This window comes from Anomaloglossus baeobatrachus, chromosome 7 (genome assembly GCF_048569485.1).
Source record: "Anomaloglossus baeobatrachus isolate aAnoBae1 chromosome 7, aAnoBae1.hap1, whole genome shotgun sequence".
In the NCBI taxonomy this organism is placed as follows: Eukaryota; Metazoa; Chordata; class Amphibia; order Anura; family Aromobatidae; genus Anomaloglossus; species Anomaloglossus baeobatrachus.
Genome location: NC_134359.1, coordinates 265,875,137 through 265,899,978, shown reverse-complemented (window position 1 = coordinate 265,899,978; position 24,842 = coordinate 265,875,137). Strand labels below are relative to the sequence as shown.

Sequence of the window (24,842 nt, the reverse complement as noted above, 5' to 3'; positions counted from 1 at the left end):
AGGGTTGCACCAAACACTGCTAAGGGTGAACATTTTTACCTTTGAAGCCTTGGATTGGCTTAAACGATCTTTCTGCTCAAATATTTTGGAGTACTTCTTCAGATCCTTCTTGATAGTCTATAATTATAAAACCAAAACACAAGTTTACAGCTGTTCTGCATAAGAGGCCAAAAACAAAGCCAAACTATACATTCTTTACCGACCTTTATCTGATCCTGACTTAGCAGTGTTGGCGGTCTTGGCCTCCACAACAGCTGGCAAAATCTGTCCTTGTTGTTCTTTTGGAGAAGTCGGCCTTGGAAAGTCCACAGCCAGTATGCATTGTCCACCTAAGTATAAAAGAAGGGAATTTTGTTACTTACCGTAAATTCCTTTTCTTCTAGCTCCTATTGGGAGACCCAGACGATTGGGTGTATAGCTACTGCCTCCGGAGGCCACACAAAGCATTACACTAAAAAGTGTAAGGCCCCTCCCCTTCTGGGTATACACCCCCCGTGGGATCACGGGCTGCTCAGTTTTAGTGCTAAAGCAAGAAGAAGGAAAGCCAATAACTGGTTTAAACAAATTCACTCCGAAGTAACATCGGAGAACTGAAAACCATTCAACATGAACAACATGTGTACCCGAAAACAACCAAAAATCCCGAAGGACAATAGGGCGGGTGCTGGGTCTCCCAATAGGAGCTAGAAGAAAAGGAATTTACGGTAAGTAACAAAATTCCCTTCTTCTTCGGCGCTCCATTGGGAGACCCAGACGATTGGGACGTCCAAAAGCGGTCCCTGAGTGGGTAAAGAAATACCTCATGTTAGAGCTGCAAAGACAGCCCTCCCCTACGGGGAGGCAACTGCCGCCTGCAGGACTCTTCTACCTAGGCTGGCGTCCGCCGAAGCATAGGTATGCACCTGATAATGTTTGGTGAAAGTGTGCAGACTCGACCAGGTAGCTGCCTGGCACACCTGTTGAGCCGTAGCCTGGTGTCGTAATGCCCAGGACGCACCCACGGCTCTGGTTGAGTGGGCCTTCAGCCCTGATGGAACCGGAAGCCCAGCAACACGGTAGGCTTCAAGAATTGGTTCTTTGATCCATCGAGCCCAGGTGGCTTTGGAAGCCTGCGACCCTTTGCGCTTACCAGCGACAAGGACAAAGAGTGCATCCGAGCGGCGCAGGGGCGCCGTGCGGGAAATGTAGATTCTGAGTGCTCTCACCAGATCTAGCAAATGTAAATCCTGTTCATACCGATGAACTGCATGCGGATAAAAGGAAGGCAAGGAGATATCCTGATTAAGATGAAAAGAGGATACCACCTTAGGGAGAAACTCCTGAATGGGGCGCAGCACTACCTTGTCCTGGTGGAACACCAGGAAGGGAGCCTTGGATGACAGCGCTGCTAGTTCAGACACTCTCCGAAGAGACGTGACCGCTACCAGAAAGGCCACTTTCTGTGAGAGTCGAGAAAGTGAGACATCCCTCAGAGGCTCGAAGGGCGGCTTCTGGAGAGCAACACGGACCTTGTTTAGATCCCACGGATCTAACGGCCGCCTGTACGGAGGGACGATATGACAAACCCCCTGCAGGAACGTGCGCACCTGAGAAAGTCGTGCTAGACGCTTCTGAAAAAACACGGATAGTGCCGAGACTTGCCCTTTAAGGGAGCCGAGCGTCAAGCCCTTTTCCAACCCAGATTGCAGGAAGGAAAGAAGGACAGGTAACGCGAATGGCCAGGGGGATACTCCTTGTGCAGAGCACCAGGATAAGAAAATCTTCCACGTCCTGTGGTAGATCTTAGCAGAAGTGGACTTCCTAGCCTGTCTCATGGTGGCAACGACCCCTTGGGATAATCCTGAAGACGCTAGGATCCAGGACTCAATGGCCACACAGTCAGGTACAGGGCCGCAGAATTCCGATGGAAAAACGGCCCTTGGGACAGTAAGTCTGGTCGGTCTGGTAGTGCCCACGGTTGGCCGACCGTGAGATGCCACAGATCCGGGTACCACGACCTCCTCGGCCAGTCAGGGGCGACGAGTATGACGCGGCCGCAATCGGATCTGATCTTGCGTAGCACTCTGGGCAAGAGTGCCAGAGGTGGAAACACATAAGGGAGCCGGAACTGCGACCAATCTTGCACTAAGGCGTCTGCCGCCAGAGCTCTTTGATCGCGAGACCGCGCTATGAAGGTCGGGACCTTGTTGTTGTGCCGAGACGCCATTAGGTCGACGTCCGGCACCCCCCAGCGGCGGCAGATTTCCTGAAACACGTCCGGGTAAAGGGACCATTCCCCTGCGTCCATGCCCTGGCGACTGAGGAAGTCTGCTTCCCAGTTTTCTACGCCCGGGATGTGAACTGCTGATATGGTGGAAGCTCTGTCCTCCACCCACATCAGAATCCGCCGGACTTCTTGGAAGGCTTGCCGACTGCGTGTCCCTCCTTGGTGGTTGATGTATGCCACCGCTGTGGGGTTGTCCGACTGAACTCGGATCTGTTTTCATACCAGCCACTGCTGGAAGGCTTGCAGGGCAAGATACACTGCTTAGATTTCCAGAGTCCTGTGGTGGAGAAAGACTGTTCCCCACCCTGACAGACTCGCGTCTGTCGTGACCACCGCCCAGGGTGGGGGTAGGAAGGACCTTCCTTTTGACAATGAGGTGTCTGAGAAAGGGTGACGTTCTTGTCTAGGGACGTCGACTTCCCATCCCCTTGGCGGAGAATGCCCCATTGAATTGGACGCAGATGAAACTGCGCGAAAGGGACTGCCTCCATTGCTGCTACCATCTTCGCTAGGAAGGGCGTGAGGCGACTTAAGGGTGTGACTGGCCTTGAAGGAGAGACTGCACCCCTGTCTGTAGTGAACGCTGTTTGTCCAGCGGAAGCTCCACTATCGCTGAGAGAGTATGAAAACTCTATGTCAAGATATGTCAGTGATTGGGTCTCAGATTTAACTTTGAAAAGTTGATGATCCACCCGAAACTCTGGAGCGTCTCCAGCGCAATGTTCAGGCCGCGTTGGCATGCCCCTTGAGAGTGGTGCCTTGACAAGTAGATCGTCCAAGTAAGGGATCACAGAGTGACCCTGAGTGCAGGACTGCTACCACTGCTGCCATGACCTTGGTGAAAACCCGTGGGGCTGTCGCCAGACCTAAGGGCAGGGCTACGAACTGAAGATGCTCGTCTTCTATAACGAATCGTAGCAACGCTGGTGCTCTGGCGCAATCGGCACATGGAGATAAGCATTGTGATTGCCTGAAGTGGAACAGGAATTACCACTCCTTCTGCCTGCAGAAGAGCAGCGGCTCGGTCGGGAGGTTTTTGAAGAAATCGAGCCAGAGGACGAGAACAAAAACTCTATCCTGTACACGTGAGACAAATGTCTCTCACCCAACGGTCTTTGACCTGTGGCAGCTAAATGCCGCCAAGCGGGAGAGTCTGCCCTCGACCGCGGATGCGGAGATAGAGAGAGGCTGAAAGTCATGAGGAAAACGCCTTGGTAGCGGTTCCTCCGGCTGCCGTCTTTGGGCGTGAGTGAGCCCGCCAGGAATCTGAGCCTCTCTGAGCCTGTTGAGTCATTTTGGACTAGGAATTGGGACCTGCCCGAGCCTGGAAAGGACCGAAACCTCGACTGTTTGATCTGGGCTGGAGTAAGGACGAATCCTTACCCTTGGACAGTTTGATTTCATGCAATCGGTCACCCAACAGTCTGTTACCAGATAATGGCAAATTGGTTAAGCTCTTTTTTGGAAACAGAATTTGCCTTCCATTCCCTTGACTCCAAGGCTCTGCGCAAAACCACGGAGTTGGTTTACGCCACCGGTGTACGGCTCGTAGAGTCCAGGACAGCATGAATAGCGTAAGTCGCAATGCAGACATATGCGAGATTAGGAACGCCACCTGCAGCACAGATGTACGTGTGACAGTGTCCATCTGCGCAAGACCAGCTGAAATAGCTTGGAGTGCCCATACGGCTGCGAATGCTGAAGCAAACGACGCGCCGATAGCTTCATAGATGGATTTCAACCAGAGCTCCATCTGTGTCAGTGGCATCTTTAAGGGAAGCCCTATCGTCCACTGCAACTATGGATCTAGTCGCAAGCCTGGAGATTGGAGGATCCACCTTTGGACACTGGGTCTCGCTCTTGACCACGTCAGGAGGAAAGGGATAACGTGTATCCTTAATACGTTTGGAGAAACGCTTATCTGGATAAGCGTGGTGTTTCTGAACTGCTTCTCTGAAGTCAGAGTGGCCAGAAAAGTACTCAATATACGCTTGAGATACTGAAAAGGAAATTTCTCCTGCTGTGAAGCTGACTCCTCCACTGGAGGAGCTGAGGGAGAAATATCCAACCTCCCATTGATGGACGCTATAAGATCATTCACTATGGCGTCACCATCCGGTGTATCCGGATTGAGAGCGGTCTCAGGATCAGAGTCCTGATCAGCCACGTCTGTCTCATCATACGGAGAGTCCTCCTGCTGGAACCCAATCAGTGATGAAGCCGAGTGCCGCTCCCAGCGAGCTCGCTTAGGCTGTCTGGGACTGTCGTCCGTGTCAGAGCCTTCACCCTGGGATGCAAGGGACCCCCCCGGAGCACTGATTTGTTCCAAATGAGGGTGGCCAGGGAGCATTGAATCAACATTGCCCATGGTCTGTCTGGACTGCAAAGTCTGTAAGATGTTAGTCACAGTCACAGACAATCTATCAGCCGAAACTGCAACTCCGTCCCTGTCCCTGGACAGGGTTCACAGGTGGTTCCTTTGGCCACCTCTAGCAGAGACCCCTGAGCAAGTGCCACAGGGGAGCATTGCACACAATGGGGGTCAGTGGAACCTGCCGGTGGAACAATATCACCTGCAGTACAAGCAGCATAGAAAGCCTGTGCCTTGGCACTCTTGCTTTTTTGCTGCCTCTGCTGCTGTTGCCAAGAATAGCGACCGTACAGTGCAGTGTATAGCATACAAGCATAAAGTACAAATGAACACTTCAGCACATGCAATACAAGCAGCATAGAAAGCCTGTGCCTTGGCACCCTTGCTTTTTTGCTGCTGTTGTCTAGCCATCTAGGATAGTATATAGCCAGGAATAGCGACCGTACAGTGCCATGTATAGCATACAGCATAAAGTACAACTGAACACTTCAGCACATGCAGTACAAGCAGCATAGAAAGCCTGTGCCATAGCACCCTTGCTTTTTGCTGCTGTAGTCTAGCCATCTAGGAGAGGATATAGCCCAGAATAGCGACTGCACAGTGCAGTGTATAGCATACCAACATACAGTACAAATGAACACTTCGGCATTAGTGGGGTCAGCACTGCTTACCGCCCGCACAAAGGCGGGTGTGAGGTCGCCAGAATCCTGTGACTGGTTGCCCAGAGCTTGTCTCCGTTCTCCAGCCCAGACTGCAAACCGTAATGGCTGCCGGCATCCTGTGAAGAGGGGCGGGCCGTGGGCGTGCCCCAGACAAGAGCGGGAAACTGGCTTCCCACTGTGTCCAGTGAGGGGGGTTGGAGAATGCAAAGCAGACTCCAGCTCTCGGCGCTGACTTTCTGTACAGCGTCCCGCCCCTCCCCTGACTGGCAGGGCTGGGGGCGGGAACGAAACGAAAACTAGGCCGCAAAGCCGGGGACTCGAGTAATAAGCGCGGCCGTCCTATGCACGGCCAGCGCGGAAGTCCCCGGCGCACCACAAGTCCCAGCCGCGCCACAGTGTAAAAACACCCAGCAGCGGCCGGCGCGGCAGTTCCCAATACATAAATTCACTCAGCAAAGCTGCAGTGAATAATAGCACAAGCGCTCCGCGCTGTTGTCCCCGGCGCACTAACACTCCCAGCAATGCTGGTGTGTGTGTGCGCGATGTGTCTGGGGACACAGAGTACCTTGATGTAGCAGGGCCCTGTCCCTGACGATCCTCAGCTCCATATCCAGCAGGTTCTCTGGGTCTGTGGATGGAGCCCGGTCTCAGTGCCTGGAGACCGGTAAGATCCCACTTCCCTCAGAGCCCTCAGGGGGATGGGGAAGGAAAGCAGCATGTGGTCTCCAGCCTCCGTACCCGCAATGGGTACCTCAACCTTAACAACACCGCCGACAAAGTGGGGTGAGAAGGGAGCATGCTGGGGGCCCCATATGGGCCCACTTTTCTTCCAACCGACATAGTCAGCAACTGCTGCTGACCAAAAACAGTGGAGCTATGCGTGGATGTCTGACCTCCTTCGCACAAAGCTTGAAAACTGAGCAGCCCGTGATCCCACGGGGGGTGTATACCCAGAAGGGGAGGGGCCTTACACTTTTTAGTGTAATGCTTTGTGTGGCCTCCGGAGGCAGTAGCTATACACCCAATCGTCTGGGTCTCCCAATGGAGCGCCGAAGAAATATAGATTATCTAAAAATATCTCAAACCTTGAGGAACAAGCAAAGAAAAAAAAACACGTTTTCATCCGGAAGTAAAAAAAAACAACAAAACATTTCATTCGATTTGTAGAGTTAAAAGGGACTAAATATGTATTTTCTAGAAATCTTGCAAGAGTTGCTCTGACAGGGACAAGATCACTGGATCCGACTGGTGTCCGTTCCCCCGCACCACTCTAATGCTGCAGAGGTAAAGCTATCCCTACTTACCACATGGAAGGACGGACTAGGGGGCAACCATGCTACTATTGTTTTTTGCTTGGATTCAGCAGTGATCTCTCAAGCCTTAAAATGGACATGTGCAGATCCCAGAGGTGAGACCAAAATCAGACATTTTTACCATATCCCATAAATGTCTCAGGAATACCCCTTAAGATTTAGGCTTTGCGCGCACGTTGCGTATTTGCATGCAGTTATGCTGTGATCTGCACCGTAGCGCAACTGCATGCGTCCTGCGTCCCCAGCATAATCTATGTAGATTGTGCAGGAGCCGTGCGCACGTGGCGTATTGTAGCGCAGCGCTTCGGCTGCTGCCCGAAGCACGCGTTCTATGAAGTGACATGTCACTTCTTTCGTGCGCTCTGCATGCAGCCCCCCGCTCTGTCTATGGGAGGGGCTGCACTCAGAGTGCATGAAATCGGCTTTTTTTTTCATTACGGACTCTTTCTGCAGCGATTTGAAGCGCACGTGTGCTGTTCAAATCGCTGCAGAAATTTCTGGAGGGACAGAACGCAACGTGCGCACATAGCCTTAATTAGTTTTTGACAATGTCAGGAGGAAAAGCCTAGTACGAGCACTGAAGAGAGGAGAATAAGAAGTGATGTTTTTTACTTTGTGGCTCCACCATGACACTGAAGTGACGACGTAGCGGCCTGTCGGATCCCATTCCACGTCGGATGCTGTATAATGCTCTGCAATGTTCATTATGGTGCAATCTGAAGTGTCCACAAAGGCAAGGGCTCCGTTCATGCTGTAAGCACAAATCAGTGAATTAAAACGGCGGCCGTGAATCCTGCAAAACCTCTTCAGAAGCTTATATCCTTTTACACTACTCCAATATATGCCAAAAAAAAAAAAGTGGGACAGGTGTATCTGTTCACCGAAGGAAACATTTGTCAGTTTTCTGCAAAAGGTTACAATCTCAGATGTTGCACAAAATACACTGTGTGCAGAATTATTAGGCAAGTTGTATTTTGGAGGATTTTTTTTTATTATTGTTGAACAACTGTGTTCTCAATCAACCCAAAAGACTCAAATATCAAAGCTTAATATTTTTGGCAGTTGGAGCGGGGTTTTTAGATTTGGCTATCTTAGGAGGATATCTGTTTGTGCAGGTAACTATTACTGTGCAGAATTATTAGGCAACTTAATAAAAACCAAATCTATTCCCATCTCACTTGTTTATTTTCACCAGGTAAACCAATATAACTGCACAAAATAAGAATTATTCTTACCGTTAATTCGGTTTCTAGGACCTTCCACGACAGCATAGGAGGTTGTCTCTCCACGCCCTAATTGGGACAGGAGGCACAAGAGAGGTTAAAAAGGACCCTCCCACCTCCCATAGCCAGTGTCTTACAAAGAACCCATAGCATATGAGAAGTGCAACACATCCAGGAACATCGAGGATAAGGGAGGGAATTACCTGCTGTCGTGGAAGGTCCTAGAAACCGAATTAACGGTAAGAATAATTCTTATTTCTCTAGTCCCTTCCACGACAGCATCGGAGGAATACCAATGAATTGATACCTATGGGGGGACCACAGCCTGCAGGACCTTCCTGCCAAAAGCCAAATCCCTGTTGGAATCCAGATCCAAACGAGAATGCTTCGTGAAAGTATGGAGGGAAGACCATGGAGCCACCTTGCAGATCTGCTCAGGAGGAGCCCACGCCCGTTCAGCCCAGGAGACAGAGGTAGCCCTGGTGGAGTGCGCCATAAATCCGGTAGGTCGAGACAGATGCTGAGCGAGGTAGGCCTCTCTAATGGCCCGCACAATCCAGTTGTCGACGGTACTCTTAGCCACCTTCCTGCCCTTATTTCGACCAAAGGGCTGGATAAATAGGTTATGATCAAGACGCCAAGGTGCAGTAACAGCCAGGTAGTGCAACGCTGTCTGACGAACGTCCAAAGAATGGAACACTTCCTCCCCCGGAGTCCTAGGATGCTGACAGAAGGAAGGCAGGACGACGGACTGAGAACGGTGAAATTCCGAAACCACTTTGGGAAGGAAGGAAGGGTCCAGCTGAAAGACAATGCTGTCATCTCTGACGGTCAGGTAAGGCTCCCGAATAGACAATGCTTGAAGTTCCCCGACTCTCCGAGCAGACGTAATAGCCACGAGAAAGGCAGTCTTGTGAGAAAGAGAACGGGTGTGACAGGAGGACAGCGGCTCAAAGGGCGACTGAGATAGTCCGGTAAGGACCACAATGAGATCCCAGCAAGGTGTCAGGATCCTCTGCCGCAGACAGAGCCTACTAGCGGACACCATGAAACGGCGGATCCAGCGACGATCTGCCAGAGCCCTGTCAAAGACTGCACTGAGTGCCGAGATCTGCACCTTCAGGGTGCTGGGCCGAAGGCCTAAGTTCAATCCACTCTGGAGGAAGCCGAGAATCTGAGCAATGTTAGGCCGGAGCGGGTCAGGAGGCCGAGAACCACACCAGGAGGAAAATCTCATCCAGATTTCATTGTAAATACAATTAGTCACTGGTGTACGGTTCTTCTGTAGAGTAGCCACGATCTTGTCAGAAAGTCCCTGGGCCTTCAGTGCCCGGGCCGCAGAAGCCAGGCAGCCAACTTGAGTTTCTGGGGGTCCGGATGGAATATCGGATCCTGAGACAGTAAACTGGGGTCTGAACCCAGGAGGACCGGCCGTCGATTGAGAGTCAGGATCAGGCTGTACCAACTCCGCCGCGGCCACAGAGGAGCTACCAGGATAGTCGTGGCTCCGCCGTTCCTGATCTTCCTCAGGGTTCGTGCGAGAAGAGGAATAGGCGGGAACGCGCAGGCGAGGCAAAAGGACCAATTGTGGCAGAAGGCGTTCACCCCCAACGCGTTGTCCCGAGGGTTCAGGGAGAAAAATGTTGCGACCTTGCGATTTCCTGCCGAAGCAAAGAGGTCTACCTCTGGAGTACCCCACCTTGCCACCAGAGAGCAGAACACCGCTTGGTCCAGACTCCACTCCCCTGGGTGAACATCCTGATGAGTCTGTTGACGGAGTGTATATAGATCTTGCATTCCTCGTGTTCCAGCAGATTTGATGTACTTTTTCCTGTATGTCCTGAGGAAGGGAGCAGAGACTCCAGAAACGTGTTGACCTGAATATGAAATAAAAAGTAACATTGATCTTACTATCGGTCATAGTGGTCACTGGCGCGGCCTTGAAAGCCCTACTTCATTACTCTCCATTATCAGGAATTCTGCTGGAAGGTTTAGGGATCCCTTTAGATGGACTGCAGAAAGGGATAGCAGGGACTGTTCCGCCCAGTGGAAGATCCGGGAGGACACGGACTTCAGGGTGCCTGAGCTTGCACTGCCCTGATGGCGGAGATGTGCCATTGTGGTGACATTGTCCGAGTAGACTAGGATGTGAGTGTCCCGGACGAGATCCTGAGCAGCGAGGAGGGCTTCTCTGACTGCCCTGAGTTCCCGGTAGTTGGAGGACTGGGCGCTGACATAAGGGCTCCAGACCCCCTGAAACGGAGAGTTTGCCACCATAGCTCCCCAGCCCCTCTGGCTGGCATCGGATGTCAATGTAACCAGGGGTGACCGGGTCCAGGCAACCCCTACCATCAGGTTGTTGGGACACAGCCACCAGAAGGGACGAGGAGACGGTTGCCGAGAGGCGAAACCGGGTGTTCAGGGAGGAAGGGAGTCTATCCCAATGAACCAGGATATGACCCTGTAGACAACGAGAGTGGGCCGGAGCCCACAAGACTGAGGGAATGCAGGACGTCATAGAACCCAGGGCCGACATAGCGCCTCGAAGGTCCGGGCGCGCTTGACTGTGAAGCGTCGAGATTTTGGCCAGTAGCGTCAACCTGTGATCCTCTGAGGGAAGGATGCTTGTCTGCCGGAGTCCAACCTTGCAATCGTAGAAAGGCGACCACCTCAGCAATGATCTTTGAAAAGATTCTTGGAGCCGAGGAGAACCCGAAGGGAAGTACGTGTAATTGGAAATGAAGCATGTTCCCTCCATACAGAACCGCAAATTTGAGGTACTGCCTGTGACAAGGATGGAAGGGCACATGGAACTAGGCGTCCCTCAGGTCTATCGAGGTCATCTGGTGGTGCAGACAGAGTAGTGGAACAACAGATTTCACAGACTCCATTCTCGAAACGTCGGTATCTGACCCGCTGGTTGGAGACGCTGCAGATTGACGATAATCCGGACGTCTCCAGATGGTGGTTTGACAAGGAAGAGACGGAGTAGTGACCTACCCCTACTTCCTGACTCGGGACTGAGAAAACGACCCCCGAATGTATTAACTCCCGAATCATCGAGCACAGGAGATCCTGAGAACCCTGTGACGACCGACAGGGCTGTGACTCGGAGGCCTGGTGGGGGAGAATCCTACCAAGAGACCCTCTGAGACGAGCTTGTAGGACCCCTGGGCAGGCGGTGAAGGTCCGCCACTGGGGAAGAAGGCAGAGAGCCGTCCCCCCACCCGAGCTGACTCACTGTGTCATGCAGAGGACGTTGTGGATGGGAAGGGATGAGAATATTACTCCCCCTACCCTAAGGGTAGTTCCAACGCCCAGACTCCCCTTTCCCCTTGGGCTGGGAGGCCCTAGGCATCGAGGGACGAAAGGACCGTTGCCTGGAGGGTGTCGGATCCGGCAGGCCTGACAATCAGTTGCCTTGTCCAGAATGTCATCCAGGGCAGGCCCAACACTAAGTCCCCCTTAAACGGAAGGGAGCAAGCCTCAGTGTGGAAGTAGAGTCCCCACTCCAAGCCTGAAGCCTAGAGCTCGTCTGTCCAAGTTAGACAAGACTGAGGTCCTGGCAGCTAGGCGGACCGACTTCACAGAGGTATCCGCCAAAACTAGTAGCCTTCCTAAGGAAGGGAAGGGATTCCAGGAACCCATCCCTAGGAGTACCCCAGGAATATGAGCCTCAACTGGTCGAGCCTCCGGAGGAGGGACAGGGAGACATAAGCGGAGGCAATATGGGCCCGAATGGGAGAAGATGAAGCCTCCCAGGACTTCATCATGAGGCTCTCGACCTTCCTATCCATCAGATCCCTAAGCTGGGAATCGGCCGCAAAGGGGAGCGCTGTTTGCTTAGCAACCTTGGCCACCTGCACATCCACCTTGGGAATCTCCCAATGCAACCCAGAACTCTCCAGGGGAATCTGTGTCAGGGGACACTCCGGAATTGCTTCTCAGGGAAATCCCATTCCTGAGAGAGGACCCAGAACATTAGCATGGACACGTCACCCTGAACGTAGGGGTGGACCTACTCATCCTCCAACCCCATAGTGCTCTTAACTGCTCCATTAAAATCCCCCAATCGTCTAAGGGAAAAAGAAAAGACCGGTCAGGCCTCCTGGAGGAAAAACCTTTATCGGGACCATCCGAGGCGGATCATTTTTGTGGCAGAAGGGTCAGCAGCAGGGAGGGAGGCTAGTGAGGCCTGAATCTCTGGTATCATCATGGACCGCAGCTCGCTACAAGGGACAGTTGTTCAGCCCTAACAATCTATACACACGATGCATGCCCTCTCCATCCAATGGAAACAGAGGCGTCATCAGAGACCAGGCAGCTAGCCCATGGGACCATGACACAGCAACTATCCAGGAGCGTCCACTGGGATTCAAACTCCCAAGCTCACACACCCAAGGTCATCAGCCTACCACTAGACCATGGAAGGGACATACGTACACTGCTGGCAAAGTTTCTCTTAGTCTTGTCATCACACTTGACACATATTCCAGCAGGCTCATCCTCCTGGAAACCAGAAGGAGCCAACAACAGTAGCCTGAAAACAGGCAGAAGGGACCGCCCCTCAGCCACTTACTGTGGCAGGGGGAACGCTGGGCTCTGCAGAAGCAGAGGAAGACATGGCAGTGCACACAGGAGAATCCTTACCGTGGGTCTGATGCCTGCAGAGCAGCTTTCCGGTGGAAAAGGCCTGCCCCCCCCCCCCCCCCCCCCCCCCCCCCCAGCGACTGGTGACGTTCCCCGCCTCCCGCATCTGGTACATGACAGGCAGTGGAAGCGACGGCGTGTCTCTCACGCTGCCTCCGCGACCGGAAGTGCCCACACAGGAAGCGCGAGAACCGGAAGTCCCGCCCGCGGTAGCACCTCCGGGTCGCATCGGCAGCGTGCATACGGGAGGCGGCCGGCGGCTCAGGGAAGACGCCGGCCGGGGAGCAACACAGCCCACATCGCCCCAGAGGAGCTCCGGAAGGCTGGTGCGGCGGTCCCTCACAAGGTGAGGGAACAGCATGGGAGGAGAGGCGAAGGCCCGACAGACACTGCCCGGCTTAAGGTAGGGGAAAAAAAAATGCATACTGCAGTTCGCCGGCCACCACAGTATAGGAGAAAAACAAAAACCTCTCCATGCCCCATGGGGACAGGAAAGACACTGGCTATGGGAGGTGGGAGGGTCCTTTTAACCTCTCTTGTGCTTCCTGTCCCAATTAGGGCGTGGAGAGACAACCTCCTATGCTATCGTGGAAGGGACTAGAGAAATTTAGAAATAAACAATTCTGACATGCAAAAATGAAACCCCCAAAAACTATTAACCAATATAGCCCCCTTTCTTTCTGATGACACTCAGCAGCCGACCATCCATATATTCTGTCATTGCTTTCTCTGTTTACGATCAACATTGCGTGCAGCAGCCACCACAGCCTCCAGACACTGTTCTGAGAGGTGTACTGTTTTCCCTCCCTGTAGATATTACATTTTATGAGGGACCACAGGTTCTCTATGGGGTTCAGATCAGGTGAACAAGGGGGCCATGTCATTATTTTTTCATCTTTTAGACCTTTACTGGCCAGCCACGCTGTGGAGTAGTTGGATGCATGTGATGGAGCATTGTCCTGCATGAAAATCATGTTTTTCTTGAACGATACCGACTTCTTCCTGTACCACTGCTTGAAGAGGTTGTCTTTCAGAAACTGGCAGTAGGTCTGGGAGTTGAGCTTCACTCCATCCTCAACCCAAAAAGGTCCCACAAGTTCATCTTTGATGATACCAGCCCATACCAGTACCCACCTCCACCTCGCTGGCGTCTGAGTCGGAGTGGAGCTCTCTGCCCTTTACTGATGCAGCCTCTGGCCCATCCATCTGGCCCAACAAGAGTCACTCATTTCATCAGTCCATAAAACCATAGAAAAATCAGTCTTAAGATATTTCTTGGCCCAGTCTTGACGTTTTATCTCATGTTTCTTGCTCAGAGGTGGTGGTTTTCAGCCTTCCTCACCTTGGTCATGTCCCTGAGTATGGCACACCTTGTGCTTTTTGATACTCCAGTAACGTTGCAGCTCTGAAATATGGCCAAACTGGTGGCAAATGGCATCTTGGCAGCTTCACGCTTGATTTTCCTCAATTCATGGGCAGTTATTTTGCGCCTTTTTTGCCCAACACGCTTCTTGCGACCCTGTTGGCTATTTGCCATGAAACGCTTGATTGTTCGGTGATCACGCTTCAAAAGTTTGGCAATTTTAAGACTGCTGCATCCCTCTGCAAGACATCTCACAATTTTGGACTTTTCAGAGCCCGTCAAATCTCTCCTGACCCATTTTATCAAAGGAAAGGAAGTTGCCTAATAATTAAGCACCCTTTATATAGGGTGTTGATGTCATTACACCGCACCCCTCCTCATTACAGAGATGCACATCACCTGATTTACGTAATTGGTAGTTGGCTCTCAGCCTATACAGCTTGGAGTAGGACGACATGTATAAAAAGTATCATGTGATCACAATACTCATTTGCCTAATAATTCTGCACATAGTGTATTTGGATCTCTCAAAGATTCATTCGGATATGATTGCCATCAGGGGAAGAAACGTTGTGCTTTTATGACTAGCTTGGGCAAGTTTTCCAATCTTGTCATGACATTGGAGATCATATTAGCACAAGCTTCTTCAATAGACACTGAGCATTTAAACGGGATGTTTAATGCGGATGACAATCCGCACTCATTCCCCTTGTTGTAAATAAGCCTATACTCCCCATCGGTGCGGCCACGGATCCAGCAATGACTGACGTGACGTTCCCAGGGCCCACATGACATTGGTTGCAGGTGTCATGACAATCAGCGCTCGGCGTCTGTCTCCGCACCTTCAGACATTTCAGCAGAATGTGAGCAGTGCTCTGACTTCCTGCTCAAATGTCCAAAGGCGGGGGAAAAGGAAGCCAGCGCTGATTGATCGCAGGGCTTGGATGTCATAATGTCACGTGGGTCCAGGGAATGCAACTTCACACATCACTAACCGAGGCTGCACTGGTGGCGAGTATAGGCTTATTCAGTTTTCTGGGGCGAACATGGCAAATGAGAAGGGGCTGTCCAAGTAGAGAACAACCCTTCTCAAGGAATCCTTTAAAACGCTTCTCGACATAAAATAATTAAAAACATAAAATTCAACTTTACACACATTATTCTCACCTTCGTAAACCTGCAAGGACCAAGAACTGACCCTGTGGACTCCAGAAGATTGTATTAGCTTGCTGCTTGTCATACATCTCTGAAAAGAAAAAGCACACAAATAAGAATGTAGTACAGGTAAACTAAGGTTATAAAAATCAGATAAAATGTTGTTGTTTTTTTTCTTTTTAATCAATACTACCGCAACTAATATTATGAACTTACTTATCAATTCTATTTTCCCATTGTTCTTGACATGGTAGAATGATACCGATATCCGAGGAACTTCTCCATGAAGCACAGCAAACTTGCTTCCATTGGGCTCCCAAGCAAAGGCGATGATGCCATCTACAGAACAGAAAACGTACGGTTTGGGGGAGTCGGCAGAGCGCAGCCTGCTGATCAATCATTTGGCCAACTATTGTTAACGGGGTGGGGGGGGGAGCTCGACTATTAGAGTTTGAGAACTACTGCATCTATATTGCAAAAGGCTACAAACCCAAGAAGGCTTAATGGGTACAACCCTGCAAGATTTTCATATATAAAGTAAAGCCAGTGCTATACTGCTGCTAGGATTCTGAATGGAAGCACAGCTTTTGTTCTGAGATTAGATGTTTTATTTTGTAAATATATATATACACATATAAAAAAAGATTTTTGGAAATATGTGCAAGTTCCAGCAATGCACTGCTATCTGACAGGTGCAACAGGAAGTGAATATGTGGGTGGGGTCTAACCATCTATTCCCGCACCTGTGCCTGTCTGGCCTTAATAAACCCCCCGTCGTCGTCAGACATTGCGATCCAGGCAGACAGACAGGGGCGGGAATATATATCTAAACCCCACCCACATATTCCCTTCCTGTTGCACCTGTCAATCAAAAGCAGTGCATTGCTGGAACTTTAGTTGCACATATTTCTGAAATAAAACATCCAATCTCAGAACAAAAGCTATGCTTAGATTCAGCATCCTAGCACCAGTATAGCTCTGGCTTTACTTTATATAGGAAAATCCTGCTGGTTGGTTCCCTTTAAAGGCGAGTTCCCATCTCGGGACATTTATGGCACATCCTCAGGTGTGAGCTTATGGTAGCATTAGCGGGACCTGTGACTAAATTGAAAAAGGGTCCTGCCTGGCACCATTACCAATGTGTAGGAGGCAGCATACAGATTTACAGTCCGGTCAATGGAAATCGAGTAAGTCATAAAGAAGGGAATTTTGTTTACTTACCGTAAATTCCTTTTCTTCTAGCTCCAATTGGGAGACCCAGACAATTGGGTGTATAGCTACTGCCTCCGGAGGCCACACAAAGTATTACACTTAAAAGTGTAAGGCCCCTCCCCTTCTGGCTATACACCCTCCCGTGGGATCACGGGCTCCTCAGTTTTAGTGCAAAAGCAAGAAGGAGGAAAGCCAATACAGGTTTAAAGACAAATTCAATCCGAAGAAACATCGGAGAACTGAAACCATTCAACATGAACAACATGTGTACCCGAAAAAAACAAAAATCCCTAAGAAAACAGGGCGGGTGCTGGGTCTCCCAATTGGAGCTAGAAGAAAAGGAATTTACGGTAAGTAAACAAAATTCCCTTCTTCTTTGTCGCTCCTAATTGGGAGACCCAGACAATTGGGACGTCCAAAAGCAGTCCCTGGGTGGGTAAAAGAATACCTCGTGATAGGGCCGTCAAACAGCCCTGTCCTACAGGTGGGCAACCGCCGCCTGAAGGACTTGTCTACCTAGGCTGGCGTCCGCCGAAGCGTAGGTATGCACCTGATAATGCTTGGTAAAGGTGTGCAGACTCGACCAGGTAGCCGCCTGGCACACCTGCTGAGCCGTAGCCTGGTGCCGTAATGCCCAGGACGCACCTACGGCTCTGGTAGAATGGGCCTTCAGCCCTGAAGGAACCGGAAGCCCCGCAGAACGGTAGGCTTCAAGAATTGGTTCCTTGATCCACCGAGCCAGGGTGGATTTGGAAGCTTGCGACCCTTTACGCTGACCAGCGACAAGGACAAAGAGTGCATCCGAGCGGCGTAAGGGCGCCGTGCGGGAAATGTAGATCCTGAGTGCTCTGACCAGATCCAACAAATGCAAACCTTTCTCAAATTGATGAACTGGATGAGGACACAAGGAAGGTAATGTGACATCCTGATTGAGATGAAAGGGGGATACCACCTTAGGGAGAAACTCAGGAATCGGACGTAGAACCACCTTGTCCTGGTGAAACACCAGGAAGGGAGATTTGCATGAGAGCGCCGCTAGCTCGGACACTCTCCGAAGAGACGTGACTGCTACTAGAAAGGCCACTTTCTGTGAAAGACGAGAAAGGGAAATATCCTTCATAGGCTCAAAAGGCGGCTTCTGGAGGGCAATTAGAACCTTGTTCAGATCCCAGGGCTCTAACGGCCGCTTGTAAGGAGGGACGATATGACAAACTCCTTGCAGGAACGTGCGTACCTGAGTAAGTCGTGCTAGGCGTTTCTGAAAAAATACAGATAGCGCTGAGACTTGTCCTTTAAGGGAGCTGAGCGACAAACCTTTTTCCAACCCGGATTGCAGGAAGGAAAGAAAAGAAGGCAATGCAAAAGGCCAGGGAGAAACTCCCTGAGCAGCGCACCAAGATAAGAATATCTTCCACGTCCTGTGGTAGATCTTGGCGGAGGATGGTTTTCTAGCCTGTCTCATGGTGGTAATAACCTTTCGAGATAATCCTGAAGACGCTAGGATCCAGGACTCAATGGCCACACAGTCAGGCTCAGGGCCGTAGAATTCAGATGGAAAAACGGCCCTTGGGACAGTAAGTCTGGTCCGTCTGGTAGTGCCCACGGTTGACCGACCGTGAGATGCCACAGATCCGGTACCACGACCTCCTCGGCCAGTCTGGGGCGACGAGGATGGCGCGGCGGCAATCTGTAGCTGGAACTGCGACCAATCCTGAACTAAGGCGTCTGCCGCCAGAGCTCTTTGATCGTGAGACCGTGCCATGAAAATCGGGACCTTGTTGTTGTGCCGAGACGCCATTAGGTCGACGTCCGGCCTCCCCCAGCGGCTACAGATTTCTTGAAACCCGTCCGGGTGCAGAGACCATTCCCCTGCGTCCATGCCCTGGCGACTGAGGAAGTCTGCTTCCCAGTTTTCTACGCCCGGGATGTGAACTGCGGATACGGTGTATGCTCTGTCTTCCACCCACATCAGAATCCGCCGGACTTCCTGGGAGGCTTGCCGACTGCGTGTTCCGCCTTGGTGGTTGATGTATGCCACCGCTGTGGAGTTGTCCGACTGAATTCGGATCTGTTTGCCTTCCAGCCACTGCTGGAAGGCTTGCAGGGCAAGATACACTGCCCAGATTTCCAGAACATTGATCTGAAGGGTGGACCCCTCTGAAGAGAGTCCTTGACCGTCTGAGAAAGGGGGACGTTCCTGTCTAGGGACGTCGACTTCCCAACCCATTGGCGAAGAATGTCCCATTGAAGCGGACGCAGATGAAAACTGCGCGAAAGGGACTGCCTCTGCATGAGGCGTCTTAAGGTGTGTGACTGGCCTTGAGGAGAGACTGCACCACCGTCTGTAGTGAACCGCTGTTTGTCCAGCGGAAGCTTCACTATCGCTGAGAGAGTGTGAAACTCCATGCCAGGATATGTCAGCGATTGGGTCGGTGTCAGACTTAACTTTGAAAAGTTGAAGATCCACCCGAAAACTCTGGAGAGTCTCCAGCGCCACGTTCAGGCTGTGTTGGCATGCCTCTTGAGAGAGTGCCTTGACAAGTAGATCGTCCAAGTAAGGGATCACAGAGTGACCCTGAGAGTGCGGGACTGCTCCCACTGCTGCCATGAACTTGGTGAAAACCCGTGGGGCTGTCGCCAGAACCAAAGGGCAGGGCTACGAACTGAAGATGCTCGTCTTCAATAACGAATCGTAGCAAACGCTGGTGCCCTGGAGCAATCGGCACGTGGAGATAAGCATCCTGATGTCTATTGATGCTAGGAAATCTCCTTGAGACATTGAGGCAATGACGGAGCGGAGGGATTCCATCCGGAACCGCCTGGTTTTCACGTGCTTGTTGAGCAGTTTAAGGTCCAGAACGGAACGGAAAGAGCCGTCCTTTTTTGGCACCACAACCAGATTGGAGTAAAAATCGTATCTTGTTCCTGAGGAGGAACAGGGATTACCACTCCTTCTGCCTGCAGAAGAGTCTCGGCTCGGTCGCGAGGTGAGGAAGTTCTGAAGAATCGAGCCGGGGAACGAGAACAGAACTCTATCCTGTACACGTGAGACAAACTGTCTCTCACCCCACCGGCCTGTGACCTGTGGCAGCTAAATGTCGCCAAAGCGGGGGAGTCTGCCACCCGACCGCGGATGCGGAGAGAGAGGGCTGAAAGTCATGAGGAAACCGCCTTGGTAGCGGTTCCTCCCGGCTGCCTTCCTTGGGCGTGATTGAGCCCGCCAGGAATCTGCGCCCCTCTGAGCCTTTGGAGTCCTTTTGGACGAGGACAATTGGGACCTGCCCGAGCCTGGGAAGGACCGAAACCTCGACCGTCCCTTCCTCTGATGGGGTTTTGTTTGATCTGGGCTGGTGTAAGGAAGAATCCTTACCCTTGGACTGTTTAATGATTTCATCCGATCGCTCACCAAACAGTCTGTCACCAGATAATGGTAACCTGGTTGAGCAGTTTTTTGGAAGCAGAATCTGCTCTCCAATCCTCAACCACAAGGCTCTGCGTAAAACCACGGAGTTGGCGGACGCCACTGACGTACGGCTCGTAGAGTCCAGGACAGCATTAATAGCTTAAGTCGCAATGCAGACATTGCGAGGTTAAGGACGCCACCTGCGGCACAGATGTACATGTGACAGTGTCCACCTGCGCAATACCAGCTTGAAATAGCTTGGAGTGCCCCTACGGCTGCGAATGCCGGAGCAACCGACCCGCCGATAGCTTCATAGACAGATTTCAACCAGAGGTCCATCTGTCTGTCAATGGCATCTTTAAGTGAAGTCCCATCTTCCACTGCAACTATGGATCTAGCCGCAAGCCTGGAGATTGGGGAATCCACCTTTGGACACTGGGTCCAGCGTTCGACCACGTCAGGGGGGAAGGGATAACGTGTATCCTTAATACGGTTGGAGAAACGCTTATCTGGATAAGCGTGGTGTTTCTGGACTGCTTCTCTGAAGTCAGAGTGACCAGAAAAGTACTCAATATACGCTTGAGATACTGAAATGGGATTTCTCCTGCTGTGAAGCTGACTCCTCCACTGGAGGAGTTGAGGGAGAAATATCCAACCTTCCATTGATGGACGCTATAAGATCATTCACTGTGGCGTCACCATCCGGTGTATCCGGATTGAGAGCGGTCTCAGGATCAGAGTCCTGATCAGCTACGTCTGCCTCATCATACAGAGAGTCCTCCTGATGGGACCCTGACCAGTGATGAAGCCGAGTGCCGCTCCCAGCGAGCTCGCTTAGGCTGTCTGGGACTGTCGTCCGTGTCAGAGCCTGCACCCTGGGATGCATGGGACCCCCCCGGAGCACTGATTTGTTCCAAATGAGGGTGGCCAGGGGCATTGAATCCACATTGCCCATGGTCTGTCTGGACTGCAAAATCTCTAAGATGTTAGTCACAGTCACAGACAATCTATCAGCCGAAACTGCAACTCCGTCCCTGTCCCTGGACAGGGTTCACAGGTGTTTCCTTTGGTCACCTGTAGCAGAGACCCCGGCTGAGCAATTGCACACAATGGGGGTCAGTGGAACCTGCCGTGTGGAACAGTATCACATGCAGTACAAGCAGCATAGAAAGCCTGTGCCTTGGCACCCTTGCTTTTTTGCTGCTGTTGTCTAGCCATCTAGGAGCATATAGCCAAGAATAGCGACCATACAGTGAATGTATAGCATACAAGCATAAAGTACAAATAAACACTTCAGCACATGCAATACAAGCAGCATTGAAAGCTTGTGCCTTAGCACCCTTGCTTTTTGCTGCTGTTGTCTAGCCATCTAGGAGTATATAGCCAAGAATAGCGATCGTACAGTGCAATGTATAGCATACAAGCATAAAGTACACATGAACACTTCAGCACATGCAGTACAAGCAGCATAGAAAGTCTGTGCCTTAGCACCCTTGCTTTTTTGCTGCTGTTGTCTAGCCATCTAGGAGTATATAGCCAAGACGATCGTACAGTGCAGTGTATAGCATACAAGCATAAAGTACAAATGGACACTTCGGCATTAGTGGGGTCAGCACTTCAGGTGCTGCTTACCGCCCGCACAAAGGCGGGTGTGTGGTCGCCAGAATCCTGTGACTGGTTGCCCAGAGCTTGTCTCCCTTCTCCAGCCCAGACTGCGTGCAGGAATGGCTGCCGGCGTCCTGTGAAGAGGGGCGGGCCGTGGGCGTGCCCCAGACAAGAGCGGGAAACTGGCTTCCCACTGTGTCCAGTGAGGGGGCTGGAGAATGCAAAGCAGACTCCAGCTCTCGGCGCTGACTTTCTGTACAGCGTCCCGCCCCTCCCCTGACTGGCAGGGCTGGGGGCGGGAACGAAACGAAAACTAGGCCGCAAAGCCGGGGACTCGAGTATAAGCGCGGCCGTCCTATGTGCACGGCCGGCGCGGAAGTCCCCGGCGCACCACAAGTCCCAGCCGCGCCACAGTGTAAAACACCCAGCAGCGGCCGGCGCGGCAGTTCCCAATACATAAATTCAGTCAGCTAAGCTGCAGTGAATAAAAGCACAAGCGCTCCGCGCTGTTGTCCCCGGCGCACTAACACTCCCAGCAATGCTGGTGTGTGTGTGCACGATGTGTACGGGGACACAGAGTACCTTAACGTTGCAGGGCCCTGTCCCTGAGGATACTCAGCTCCATATCCAGCAGGTTCTCTGGGTCTGTGGATGGAGCCCGGTCTCAGTGCCTGGAGACCGGTAAGATCCCACTTCACCAGAGCCCTTCAGGGGGATGGGGAAGGAAAGCAGCATGTGGGCTCCAGCCTCCGTACCCGCAATGGATACCTCAACCTTAACAAACACCGCCGACAAGAGTGGGGTGAGAAGGGAGCATGCTGGGGGCCCCATATGGGCCCACTTTTCTTCCAACCGACATAGTCAGCAGCTGCTGCTGACTAAAAACAGTGGAGCTATGCGTGGATGTCTGACCTCCTTCGCACAAAGCTTGAAAACAGAGAGCCCGTGATCCCACGGAGGGTGTATATGCAGAAGGGGAGGGGCCTTACACTTTTTAGTGTAATACTTTGTGTGGCCTCCGGAGGCAGTAGCTATACACCCAATCGTCTGGGTCTCCCAATGGAGCGCCGAAGAAAAGCGTGGTGTTTCTGGATTGCCTCTCTAAAGTCAGAGTGGTCCAGAAATGAAGAGAATTTTGTTACTTACCGTAAATTCCTTTTCTTCTAGCTCCTATTGGGAGACCCAGACGATTGGGTGTATAGCTACTGCCTCCGGAGGCCACACAAAGCATTAGACTAAAAAGTGTAAGGCCCCTCCCCTTCTGGCTATACACCCCCAGTGGGATCACTGGCTCACCAGTTTTAGTGCAAAAGCAAGAAGGAGGAAAGCCAATAACTTGGTTAAACAAATTCACTCCGAGTAACATCGGAGAACTGAAAAACCGTTCAACATGAACAACATGTGTACCCGAAAAAACCCAAAAATCCCGAAGGACAACAGGGCGGGTGCTGGGTCTCCCAATAGGAGCTAGAAGAAAAGGAATTTACGGTAAGTAACAAAATTCCCTTCTTCTTCGGCGCTCCATTGGGAGACCCAGACGATTGGGACGTCCAAAAGCTGTCCCTGGGTGGGTAAAGAAATACCTCATGTTAGAGCTGCGAAGACAGCCCTCCCCTACGGGGAGGCAACTGCCGCCTGCAGGACTCTTCTACCTAGGCTGGCGTCCGCCGAAGCATAGGTATGCACCTGATAATGTTTGGTGAAAGTGTGCAGACTCGACCAGGTAGCTGCCTGGCACACCTGTTGAGCCGTAGCCTGGTGTCGCAATGCCCAGGACGCACCCACGGCTCTGGTTGAGTGGGCCTTCAGCCCTGATGGAACCGGAAGCCCAGCAGAACGGTAGGCTTCAAGAATTGGTTCTTTGATCCATCGAGCCAGGGTGGCCTTAGAAGCCTGCGACCCTTTGCGCTTACCAGCGACAAGGACAAAGAGTGCATCCGAACGGCGCAGGGGCGCCGTGCGGGAAATGTAGATTCTGAGTGCTCTCACCAGATCTAACAAATGTAAATCCTTCTCATACCGATGAACTGCATGAGGACAAAACGAAGGCAAAGAGATATCCTGATTAAGATGAAAAGAGGATACCACCTTCGGGAGAAACTCCTGAATGGGGCGCAGCACTACCTTGTCCTGGTGGAAGACCAGGAAGGGAGCCTTGGAAGACAGCGCTGCTAGCTCAGACACTCTCCGAAGAGATGTGATCGCTACCAGAAAAGCCACTTTCTGTGATAGTCTAGAAAGTGAAACCTCCCTCAGAGGCTCGAAGGGCGGCTTCTGGAGGGCAACTAGTACCCTGTTCAGATCCCATGGATCTAACGGCCGCTTGTACTGGGGTACAATACGACAAACCCCCTGCAGGAACGTGCGCACCTTAGGAAGTCGTGCTAGACGCTTCTGAAAAAAGACGGATAGCGCCGAGACTTGCCCTTTAAGGGAGCCGAGCGACAAACCTTTTTCTAACCCAGATTGCAGGAAAGAAAGAAAGGTAGGCAATGCAAATGGCCAGGGAGACACTCCCTGAGCAGAGCACCAGGATAAGAATATCCTCCACGTTCTGTGGTAGATCTTAGCGGACGTGGGCTTCCTAGCCTGTCTCATGGTGGCAACGACCCCTTGGGATAATCCTGAAGACCCTAGGATCCAGGACTCAATGGCCACACAGTCAGGTTCAGGGCCGCAGAATTCCGATGGAAAAACGGCCCTTGGGACAGTAAGTCTGGTCGGTCTGGTAGTGCCCACGGTTGGCCGACCGTGAGATGCCACAGATCCGGATACCACGCCCTCCTTGGCCAGTCTGGGGCGACGAGTATGACGCGGCTGCAGTCGGATCTGATCTTGCGTAGCACTCTGGGCAAGAGTGCCAGAGGTGGAAACACATAAGGGAGCCGGAACTGCGACCAATCTTGCACTAAGGCGTCTGCCGCCAGAGCTCTGTGATCGCGGGACCGTGCTATGAAGGTTGGGACCTTGTTGTTGTGCCTGGACGCCATTAGGTCGACGTCCGGCCTTCCCCAGCGGCTACAGATTTCCTGAAACACGTCCGGGTGAAGGGACCATTCCCCTGCGTCCATGCCCTGGCGGCTGAGGAAGTCTGCTTCCCAGTTTTCTACGCCGCGGATGTGAACTGCGGATATGGTGGAGGCCGTGGCTTCCACCCACATCAAAATCCGCCGGACTTCCTGGAAGGCTTGCCGACTGCGTGTCCCCCCTTGGTGATTGATGTATGCCACCGCTGTGGAGTTGTCCGATTGAATTCGGATCTGCTTCCCTTCCAGCCACTGTTGGAAGGCTAGTAGGGCAAGATACACTGCTCTGATTTCCAGAACATTGATCTGAAGGGTGGACTCCTGCTGAGTCCACGTACCCTGAGCCCTGTGGTGGAGAAACACTGCTCCCCACCCTGACAGACTCGCGTCTGTCGTGACTACCGCCCAAGACGGTGGTAAGAAGGATCTTCCCTGTGATAATGAGGTGGGAAGAAGCCACCATTGCAGAGAGTCCTTGGCCGTCTGTGAAAGGGATACTTTCCTGTTCAGGGATGTTGACTTCCCGTCCCATTGGCGGAGAATGTCCCAATAAAGAGGACGCAGATGAAACTGCGCAAACGGAACCGCCTCCA

General features: G+C 51.9%; 1 protein-coding gene across 1 annotated transcript in view; it reads right to left on the bottom strand.

The window, feature by feature from the left end:
• The window catches only part of EIF3B (eukaryotic translation initiation factor 3 subunit B), a 68,225-nt gene that overhangs the window by 2,844 nt on the left and 40,539 nt on the right, over nt 1–24,842 (bottom strand). The window contains exons 12-16 of the mRNA XM_075318114.1: nt 15,220–15,342; nt 15,016–15,094; nt 7,225–7,363; nt 204–329; nt 40–117 (exon numbers count right to left, since the gene is read on the bottom strand). Coding sequence (XP_075174229.1) covers nt 40–117; nt 204–329; nt 7,225–7,363; nt 15,016–15,094; nt 15,220–15,342 — 545 coding nt within the window. The remainder of the gene's footprint in view (nt 1–39; nt 118–203; nt 330–7,224; nt 7,364–15,015; nt 15,095–15,219; nt 15,343–24,842) is intronic.